General features: G+C 33.7%; 1 protein-coding gene across 1 annotated transcript in view; it reads right to left on the bottom strand.

The window, feature by feature from the left end:
- LOC107690985 (arf-GAP with GTPase, ANK repeat and PH domain-containing protein 3-like) overlaps positions 1–11,799 on the bottom strand; it is a gene marked incomplete at its 5' end in the record, with an annotated part of 61,795 nt that overhangs the window by 49,241 nt on the left and 755 nt on the right. Inside the window, 2 exons of the mRNA XM_016489432.1 lie at positions 7,017–7,188; positions 10,244–10,348. Coding sequence (XP_016344918.1) covers positions 7,017–7,188; positions 10,244–10,348 — 277 coding nt within the window. The remainder of the gene's footprint in view (positions 1–7,016; positions 7,189–10,243; positions 10,349–11,799) is intronic.

Raw genomic sequence — 11,799 nt, 5'->3', positions numbered from 1 at the left:
TAAAGCCGCTCCTGTGATTAGTAGTAAATCTCCAGCACGTGCTTTCAGATGGAGCGGCATTTACTACACAGACTCATCGGCAATGAATCGCCTGCGATTTTGAACGCGATATTGAGTAGCTTGTCAGTGATCTACGGCTCTGTGTAGTAAATGCCGCTCCATCTGAAAGCACGTTCTGGAGATTTACTACTAATCACAGGAGCGGCTTTACTGACGAGATGCACATGAAATTCGCATTCGATTTTTTGCACAGCCCTACTATCTATCTATCCATCCATCCATCCATCCATCCATCAGTGTCTATCCATCTATCTATCTATCTATCTATCTATCTATCTATCTATCTATCTATCTGTGTCTGTCTGTCTCTCTCTATCTACCTATCTATCTGTCTATCTGTCCGTCCGTCCGTCCATCCATCTAAATGTAATTTATGAATTTATGATATTAATTATATATTATGATATTATGTATTTATAAATTAAATGTCATAAATAGGATCTATCTATAAAAAATGTAATGAAATATAAAAAAATCTAAACATACTTAATACTAAATACTATAAAATATCAAAATATTAATAGATAATACAATTTTTTTTTCTTCAAAGAACATGATCAAGTTATTTTTGCAGTTCTGTTTGGTGCTACTAGTGTCAAAGAAACTGTACTCTACACCTTTAAAGACGAATGTTCCACTAAACTTGATAATTATGTGCTTTAACGGTTCTGTTTTGCATGCATGTACAAACGGTCAAATCATTATCAGATGGTATAGAAAAAAACACCCCAATCTCCTTTGCTCTTTTCTTGCTATCCGTACATGCTATTAGGCTAAGTATTAGGGTCCTAGCGAAGGGAGGCCTGAGGTTGTGGTGTTAAGTAGAGGCGATGGATTAGCAGGGGGTGGCGATGATTTCTCCTCATCTCTCCTCGTTTCTCTCGCAGAGCGCTGTCAGATGGCTGATGAGCCGTGGAGCGAGCCCTGACCCTCTGAGCCGCCGCTGCCATTATATACAAGTGCGGAGATAATGAAGCATCCATGCTAATGTGGAGGAGAGGGCGGGGGAGGGGTCAGGGTGGAGGGGGAGCCGTTAGATCATCTGCTGTTCAGGTCAAGGCGAAACGGCACCGAGACGCCCTTACAAACTGACAGCTGCCTGGATGGACCGCCTCTGAGTGGAAATACATACGGATTACATTGTGTCTGTTTGCGTAAACTGCAATGATCTCAACATTCGAAATACGGCAGGTCTGACGGAAATGTCGCGACAACCAATAAACCGATATCTCCAGCCACAACTTTGAGAGCGTATGACTCAAGCTCATCGAATGCAGAAATGGCATCCATTCGATTTCAAGCAGTGCATTGGATAATAAGCATCTGAAAGTGTTTTAGAAAGACTTGCGATGTACAAAACACCTTATTTCCTTCTCACATATAAAAGAGCATCCGAAATGATTGTGCCATTATTGAAAGAGACTGTCATGAGACTAACGTATGTGGTAAAGCGTCCTTAAAGGAGACTCAATCATAAAAGTGCTGGATGAGGACATTCATACACACAAACACATCAACATTGTTCATTTAGAGGGATCTGGGATTGACTTAAGGTTTGGAGGCGAAAAATTTGGTTGATGCTGATGTGGATGGCTAGATAGAAGGGTAGCCATTATAAAACCGATATATATCTCATAAAAAATATGTATATTCTCACAGTACTTACTAAACTGTAGTGGTCAGGAGTTTTTCAACTGCCAAAGCATTTTAAACTTGCTTAATTTTGTATACAAGTACTTTTTAAACAGTAATAAGTTAGTGATCTGTTAGTGAGGTAGTGATTTACCTCAACCAACTGCACAAAGAAAATGACAGTAAAATTTATGAAATTCACCCCAAAAAAAATGCTTAAAGTATTTTAAAACTGATTATTTGCACTATTAAATTGTAAAAAGTACATTTAAAATTTAGCCTACGCATGGCAGAATGAACACTTTTTTAAATTGGCAATTGGACTTTTATCAGTCAAGCGATAATTTGAAATAACAAAATATTAGATTTATCAGCCTCTCTTTAAAATTCTTGAAAAAAAATAAATATTAAAAATAAAAATATGTGAAAACAGAAAATATTCACTATCCATTGACAAAGCTGCCAGTATATTATTTTTACCTGTTCTGTTCACCCAAATGAACAGTTATCAGCAAATGTGATCAGTTCTAAAATAACCAAATATCAGCTGATTTATTGATTTATTGAAAACAGAAAACATGCATTATCTATCAACAAAGATGCAAGATATCAACCATTGTGATCACCTCTAAAACAACCAAATGTCAACTAATTTATTGGATTATCACAACTAAAAAAAATTTAAAAATAATTTGAAAACAGACAACATTCACTACCCACTGCCAAAACTGCCGGTAGATTTAAAAAACGGACAAATGGCTGGAAAAACCTCTTTTGTATAGCCAACTGTGCAGTTATTGGCCACTACGATCATCTCTAAAATAACCAAATATCAGCCAATCCATTGGTTTATCAAGTCTAAAAAAAAAAGGAAACAAATTATTCTAAAAATTATTTGAAAACAGACAGGCATGCACTATCCATTGACAAAGCTACCTATAAATTTAAAAACTGACAAAATGCAGGAAAAATCCCTCTATTCAGCCAAATTTTCTCATTGCATTTCACATTTATCAGCCATTGCGACCATCTCAAGATGACTGAATATTGCATATATATCAAGTCTATCACTGCACAAGGTACATCTTAGTTCACGCCTTCATCTGCATCCTGTGTACTACACATAAATGAACACGAGCAGCTCGGTGTGAATCTCTCTCGTACACACACCTCTACAGCAGATGTCATTGATTAAAGCTGATAGGCAGGCCCATTAGCGCTTTGATATTATATATCTGTCAGCGGTGACACAACTGAACGCACGCTTGCAGAATGATCATATTTAAAACGGTTCCGGTGAATACTTAGCAGAAAGATTAGACCGGGCCTCATCGAGACACATGCGTTCATTCATTTGCGCTCCTTCACTCCCTCACTCTTTCTTTTTCTCATCCTCACCCCCCCTCATCTCCTCAATCCCACACACCCCCCAGAGTTCCTAATGGTCTTTAGATCAGAGGGAAGTGTATGAATTACAGACTACAGAAAAAGACAGGGCTCAGCTAGACCGCTATGAATGAAAAATTACCCCTTTGTTCCCTCGCATCAATTGCATGCCTAATGAAATCAAAATCAGATTGCATAATCAAGTGTACGTCCTCCACTCGGCGGAGGCCCACTGCGAATCGTAACCTTTTCCCTCTCGAGTGGAAATTAACACAATTTTCCTCTAATACGGCGCAGAGTAGAAAAGGGAAACGGGGAAAGCGGCCCGTGTCAGATCGGGACCCGAGTGTTCCGGCGTCAATTTGCGCTAAACCGAAGGTCAAATGGCGTATCTGAAAAATAACACCAATAAAAAGCCATCTCAGAACTGCAAATGTGGTATAAAACATGTAAAAACATAACATAAACGCCTTGTGTATAGACACTCCTATAAAAATAGTTCAAAACGTCAAAACTGGTTTGGCTTCAATGATTGAAATCAACATGAAATCCCATCCACAACCCATTTTACTTCCTAAATGTGATGTATTTCCAAGCTAAACAGACTGAAAAAGGAGAAGGCACTTAATTTTATGTCAGGAATTGACTAGATCATGAAAAGTTGACAGTGTTATTATAATAGTTATATATAGTTACTGACAAAAATATTGGTTGATATTAGTTGTTTTTTTGTTCTGTAACTCGTAATTTCAAATTTTTAGTTTTAATATTAGATTATTGGATTAGTCGATAACATAAATGTAATATTACATCCATAGGTGGATCTGAATTAAGTTGCATACTAGTGAGAATGTGTAACTTGTGAAAATACACTACGTGTAATATGTAAAATTAATAACAGTTTCTAAAGCATTATGAATTCATTAAACAATAATAGATATTTTAAGTAGATAAAGTGAAATTTAAAATGAAATTTAAAGTTTCATACATTTAAAAAAAAATTGTTTACAGTTTTTCATTTTTCACATTTTTGTTACTAACTAAAATTGTATTTTGATCAACTAAATTTAAAATAATTTTGGAGTAAAATTAATAATAATTTTGATTAAATTTAAAAGATATCAAAAGAAAAAAATATTTAAAAATAAGTAATTACATCCGTAAGTAATTAGATTCATGTATATGAAGATTATGAAGACAAATATTGAAAGTTTGATACATTTAAATGTTTTAACATTTTCAAAAAATTGTTTTTTTTTTTGTTTACAGTTTGTCATTTTTCACATTTTTGTTACTAACTAAAATTGTATTTTGATCAACTAAATTTAAAATTATTTTGGAGTAAAATTCATAATAATATTGATTAAATTTAAAAGACATTAAAAAAAGAAAAAAAAAATGTAAAAATTTGTAATTACATCAGTAAGTAATTAGATTTATGTATAGGAAGACAAATATTTAAAGTTTGATACATTTAAATGTTTCAACATTTTTTTTTTTAATTTAAAAAAAAAATTTTTTTTGTTTTTTTTCACAGTTTTGTCACTAACTAAAAAATGTTTTTGATCTAAATTAAAAAATAATTTTAGAGTAAAAAGAATAATAATATTGAGTAAACTTTAAAGACATCAAAATAATAAAATACGTAAAAAATTATTAAATCAGTAATTAATTAGATTTTTATATAGGAAGATTATGAAGACAAATATTTAAAGTTTGATACATTTAAATGTTTTAACATTTTTAAAAAATTGTTATTTGTTTACAGTTTGTAATTTTTTCACAGTTTTGTTACTAACTAAAATTGTATTTTTATCAACTAAATTAAAAATAATGTTGGAGAAAAATGAATAATAATATTTACATATAGCAAGATTATGAAGACAATTATTTGGACTTTTTATTTTGAAAAATAAAAAATTTTGAGAAAAATTTATAATAATATTTACATATAGCAATATTATGAAGACAATTATTTGGACTACTGTGCACAATAAAACCAGAAATATGCTTTGAGAAAAAAATCAAATATAAAAATATTACATTTATTTTTCGTGTTGGTTTTCTGTGATACATCACATCCATATGTGCAACTAGGCTTTTAACCTCAATACAAATGTAACCAGTCTTAGCTAATGCTCTTATTCGTGTGTATCTGCTGCCTGAGGCCACGTTTGAGCTCTTTACCCAGAAATCTCTATTTTCTGCAGCTTGAATAAAACAGGTCCAGATGTTGCGACTATTTCAGGTCCGCATGCCCCAAAATTCTCCTCCTTTCAACCTTACGTTCACCCTCTCCTCTGCAGTCGACTGAAGGTTAATTAGTTGCCAACCTGAAAGCATTATCAACTTTTGTGGTTCTCCGAGCAACCCGATTCATGCGGCCCAGCAACACTGACAAATGCTCCTTATGTCTCTGTGACTAATAAACCCTCGTCCCTATTCAACACAAGACTGGACACCAGCCAGAAAACTGCAATTCCCAGAAGCCCTTGCTGACCTGTCTTTAATGGTACAAAAGCAATTAGCCCCAGCTAAGTGATACTGAGGTCCTGGCCGGTTATGTTTCCACAGCGGTCATGCCAGCTTGCAGAGCCCCTGGAGAAAGTTGCTCCTGTTTTTTTATTAATTACACTTGATCTCAGCTCTCTAAATCCAATTATACCTTCCCAAACTCCCTCTCAGTACAGAGAACCTGTAAATCAGAACCGAGTAAATCTGGTTCTTGCAGGCCAAAAATAAAGCAAATTCAGCCAAAAATGAAAATCAGCAGTGCAAACAACCTAACATACGTTTTCTGAATGGATATCAGTGACAGTTTACTCAAATAGTTCCTGATTTTTTAAATATTTATAAGAACTATGACATGTTTTAATGAATCAATTTAACAGGAATTTGAAATTTGGTAACACTTTACTTAAAGCCTTTATGTATAATGCATAATAAAGGGTTATTATAGGTTATAATGCATTATAATTATTCATAATGTGTATTGTAAGACATGATACTTTGTCATAAATAATTATAACCAAATTTAAAATAATTATAGTGTAACAATGAACTGATAAGTGTTATAATGTATTCATTGCGTTTACAATTATTCATGAGATTGTTCAGTGCATTAAAAGGCATAATTAATGCATTAAAACTATTTTTATAATGCATTATACATAAAGGCTTTAAGTAAAGAGAAATTTTAGTTTAAATAAAAACAAACTGATTTGTGGCTTGTTAAGTAAATAATTATAATTATAAATAATTATAATGTTATAATGTTTTTGACTTAAAATACTGTAGCAAATTTTGAAACAAATGCATTATAAATGCAATAAAAATGTACTTTTTAATACTCATTTGGTTACTGTGAACAATATATTATTACACATTAAAAATTGTCTTAGCAATTTTCCATGAGAATTTTTATGAAGAATGCATGTAAATAAAAAATAAAATAAAATAAAATAAATTTGTCATAAAAATAATTTAGCTGTTGTATTATTTAGTATATCTAGTAGGTTTTTGGTATTTAAGTTTTTTCTAGTATTTAAATATATTAACAAATTTTCTAGTATGCAATCATATTCTAGTACTTCACTTTTTTGTGAACAATTCATTGTCATAGTGTGAACAATTTTTATTGTACATTACTTTAAAAAAAATTGTATGCACAATTTTCCATGAAAACGTAACGTAATAACTTGCTTCGCCTCTGAAACAACTTCCCATTTCGGCTTATATCACCAATTCCTCCAGCTGACTCATATAGAAACACTTCTGCTGCATTTTTTGTTGAGTATTCTTGCAAATGTCACATTAAAAAAAGAAAATTGGTTTTGAACACCATTTCATGTCAAATTTAATGCTGCTACAATCTGCACACAGAATATCTTCTCAGAATATCTTTAAGGCATAACACCACTGACGGGGTTCATACTCACTTGTGGCCCCGATGCCGAGTTGTAAAGTGCTGCGGTCTTTGGTCAATCCGTTGGTTTTGGGGCTGGCTGTAGGGGCGACCGTCGCCACCGCTCTGGGCGGCCTCTTCCCAGGCACCTTCACCGTCGTCCGCAGCAAATCGATTTCTTTACCGTGGACATTCTGCATGTAGTCCTGAAAAATTAAATACAACAGTGTGCAGTTTTAGATCTAGGCCGGGAAAAATGTCAAATGTAAACACAAGTTTGACACACTTTGAACGAGTATGAGGCTGTAAAAGGCAGAATCCATTCAATCAGTTTCAAAATTAAACATTTCAAGTTCAGATTCAATTAAACAATCAGTAAAAACAAGACTATTTTAGTACACCATTTCAGCCTCATTTTTGGACGAATGCACGTTACACTGAAAACAACTGGTGTACAAACAATTTTACTCAGAAATTGTTAGTACATTTCACAAAGAAATTGCAAGTAATGCATTGAATTAAGCATTAAATGTAGAAAAAAAATGAAATGTTCTTGTAAAAAGTACTCCAATACTTGCAAAATAATTTTTACAGTGTACCTGAACCAACAATTGTCATAAAATCATTTGGTGCAGTATTGTTTAGTTACCAACTCTAGTAATTAAGGTTTTGGGTATTTAAGTCAATTCTAAAATGCAAGTATTGAAATTCAAGATTTTAAGTATGTTCTAATATTTCTAGCTATACATATACAAAAGACATATTTTCAATATTTTGAAAATGAATCTACACTTAACAGTAGACTTTAAAAAATATTTTTTTTTCTTGTATGTTTTACAAGAAAATTTTATTTGACTATTTTCTAAAATACTTTCTAACTCAACATTGTCAATATGTTACTAAATGTGCCACATTTTTGTAATTATTTGTGAAATCTACTAGCAATTTCTAAGAGAAAATTGTTTCTAAATCAACTTTTCCAGCGTATAACTGTCTGCACTTTTATCACTCACTGCCTCATTTTCATTTGCCTCAAATTCAACATGCCACCAACTTTGACTAAAGTTTATGCGAACAAACAGCGCACAGGTGCAGCACATCTATAACCTACCAAAGAAACTTTTTACAGGTCTTGTAAAACAAACACAGCAGCTTTGATCAATCAAAGCAGCACCAGGCCCACGCAATCTAGTATTTCACCTGTTTCCATGCTGCCGCAGATTAGCAGAATTAGCATTAATGACCGCGAGCAGACTCATTCCCATTTAAATCGGGCTATTCCATTTTCATGGGAGTGTGCGAAGCGCAAATGGGTTAAGCCAAGGTGCAAGATTGTGGGATAGCTCGGCTGGCTGCGGCGCAAAATTAAACCGTCGTTTCCGTCTCTCTCTCTCCCCGTCTTTCTCTTTGAGCTAAACGAGTGGTCCACAGGTGTCCAAACCCAAACGTCTCTAACGATTACGACGCCCGTGGCATCGCGTGCCTATTACACACATCGCTGGCATGAGATGTGCATTATATCTCTAATAAACACGCGGTTGATGTGAGAGACGTGAGTTTGGCCAAGATATTAATTTCGGTCATAGTCCACGGAGGCCGCTAAACGTGTCTCGTGTAACGCATCTCGCACGGTCAAGGTATGCTGCTTCTCCAGTGGATCTTAATTAGGAGGCCCTTATTAATTACTAACCTGTGTTAAAAGCGTCGGAGAAACACAAGAACAAAGATAGGCGTGAGTGCGACCTATGCAAATGAGGGGAGCGGTGGAGAAGGGACGTGTGAGAAAGCTGGAGAAGCAGAGAGGGGATTTTCAGAGGTATTAAGAACACGCGGGGGTCCTGACAGAGATGAATGTTCCGCGCAGAACGGACTGTGGAGTTCCCGCGGGGAGTGCCGTAAGAAACGTGCGCTGCTGTAGCAACCGGAGAGCAGCTGACCTGTCCGGCTCTCGTCTGTGTTTATTGGAAACCTACAAAATACCTCAGAAATAGCAATAGAAATAGAAATTCGCTCACGCTGAATCTGAACTATAATTCAAATGAAATTTCATTAAATCATGCTAGAGAATCTATCCCGCCCAAACGTTCTGCCACGTCAATGTCTTAATCAATTTCATGGTGTTTTTAACTGGAATGTGAGGTCTAATTTGTGAACAATTCGCTTGTTATGCAAAAGTGTTCAAACGAATCAAAGTGTTTGTTGATAACTTGACCGCAAAGCAAATCAGATGTTAAAAAAACGTTAGAGGAACATTCTCCAAAACTAAAGGCAACATTCTGTTTACATGAAATAATGAGAGAACCTTAGGATGTTCTTTTTTTTAAATATTTTTACAAAATCCAAAACAAAAAATAGGCCTAACCTCATCAAAAACAGAGAGAGAGAAAAAAAAATCATGAAAACAAAGATTAAGAAAACCAAGAAAAATCATATCTTCATATATCAACAATCTGTGAAGTATATAAAATGAAAAGCAAAAAAAGTAGGATGTCCATTTTAGAAAATTCTTATGATCTGGAATCCATAAATTATTATTAATGAACTATAATAATTCTTAATGAATTATATTAAGAATTTGGTTCAACTGGAAAGTAACACATTGAATTAAGAGTTAAATTTAGAAAAACTGAAATAGTATTTTTTTGTAAAAAGTTCTACAATAATTGAAAAATCTTTTTTTTTTTTATTCTACCTGATCCAACAAATGTCATAAAAACTGTCATTTGGTTCAAGAATGATTTAGTTACCAACTCTAATAATTAAGGTTTTGGGTATTTAAGTATTTTATAGTATTTAATTATATTCTAATATGTAAGTATTTAAGTATATTCTAATATTTTCTAGAATTGACATTTTTTGTGAACCTAAGACATATTTTGAATATTTTGAAAATGAATCAACATCTAACAGTAGACTGTAAAAATGATTTTTGAAGTTGTAAATACAGCAAAGATGATTGGATTACATTTGACAAGAAAAGACTGTTTCAGTCTTTGTGCTTTAAAAATTCAAGTTTCATTCAATGCATTATTTGCCAATTCTTAATAATTATTTGTGAAATTTACTAGCATTTTCTGAGTGAAAAGGTTGGTGAATAGGTAAACGTGTGACACGGAATGCACGAGTTTACACCAAACACAAATCAGTGAATCATTTATTTGAACCAGTTTACTGAATCTGAACTGAATCATCAGAATAAACCAATTCAGCAAAATGAATCAGACATCTGATCTCTAACAGCAGAGGAGACGGCATACTCACATGTAAACTGGGGTGGTACGTGAGCAGACCATTGTCACACAAAGTGACGTATTTCTTCTTCCACTCCTTATTAAGTGACTTCCCACTTCTTTTTAATAAAATCCCCTGTACAAGACAAAAACAATCAGTTACGAGGAGATTTCAAATCAGAAAACATTCACAACACTCTGAATAATAACCTGCTGGTTCATTTTAATAACTCATTTTCAGGATTGGTATAAAGAAGGATCAGATGTCGAGACACTGTCATAAAGTAAAGCAGAAGTTTCCCATGCAGCACTGTGAAGCCTCATGTACTCATTCACACCGAGTCACAGACACTCATTTGCATACATTTAAGGCCTGTTTACACAGTGTAGATTTTCACAGTCAATTCCCATACTGTTAAAACAAAACAATGCATCCCTATAGAACTCATCACACTGAACATTTGCCGTCAAACTAATGCTTTGTTTTATTTTAGTATGTTTCGCTCGCGTTTGTTCATGCAAATTTTTGCCACTAATTTTCTTCAGTGATCGGTTCAGTGATCTAGTCATTCTTGGTGTGAACAGTACTTTACATTTATTGATTTAGTAAACGATTCATCCAAAATGACAAATTAGAAATAATACAACAAAAAGAATAACTGCATAGCAGCCAGAAAAACATTACATTTTCAAGTAACCTGCCAAAAAACCTCACACTTTAGTCACTCCTAGTTTTGAAAAACACATTTTAAAGTAATTTCCTTCAGCATATTTTTGCCATAAGCTGCCGAGAAATATTATTTCCTTATATAAAATGTGTTATTAAAATTATATACAGGTATATATACCTTTTTTTCTCCATGTAACCTCTCCACAAAACTTTTCACTTTTCATTCCTAGTTTTGAAAACATACATAATATAAAAATACGTGTGTGTGTGTGTGTATGTATACAGTAGAAGTCAAAAGTTTACATACACCTTGCAGAATCTGCAAAATGTTAATTATTTTACCATAATAAGAGGGATCATACAAAATGCATGCTATTGTTTATTTGGTAATGACCTGAATAAGATATTTCACATAAAAGATGTTTACATATAGTCCACAAGAGAAAAGAATAGTTGAATTTATAAACCCCGTTCAAAAGTTTACATCCCCTTGATTCTTAATACTGTGTTGTTACATGAATGATCCACAGCTGTGTTTTTTTTTGTTTAGTGATAGTTGTTCATGAGTCCCTTGTTTGTCCTGAACAGTTAAACTGCCTGCCGTTCTTCAGAAAAATCCTTCAGGTCCCACTAATTCTTTTGGTTTTCAAGCATTTTTGTGTATTTGATCCCTTTCCAACAATGACTGTATGGTTTTGAGATCCATCTTTTCACACTGAGGACAACTGAGGGACTCATATGCAACTATTGCAGAAGGTTCAAACGCTCACTGATGCTCCAGAAGGAAAAACCATGCATTAAGAGCCAGGGGGTGAAAACTTTTTGAATTTGAAGATCAGGGTAAATTTAACTTATTTTGTCTTCTGGGAAACATGTAAATATCTTCTGTAGCCTCTGAAGGGCTGTACTAAAAAAAA

Source organism: Sinocyclocheilus anshuiensis, unplaced genomic scaffold, assembly GCF_001515605.1.
Source record: "Sinocyclocheilus anshuiensis isolate Anshui unplaced genomic scaffold, SAMN03320099.WGS_v1.1 scaffold102, whole genome shotgun sequence".
In the NCBI taxonomy this organism is placed as follows: Eukaryota; Metazoa; Chordata; class Actinopteri; order Cypriniformes; family Cyprinidae; genus Sinocyclocheilus; species Sinocyclocheilus anshuiensis.
Note: the sequence above shows the minus strand (reverse complement) of the source record. Positions and strands in the feature narration are given on the sequence as shown.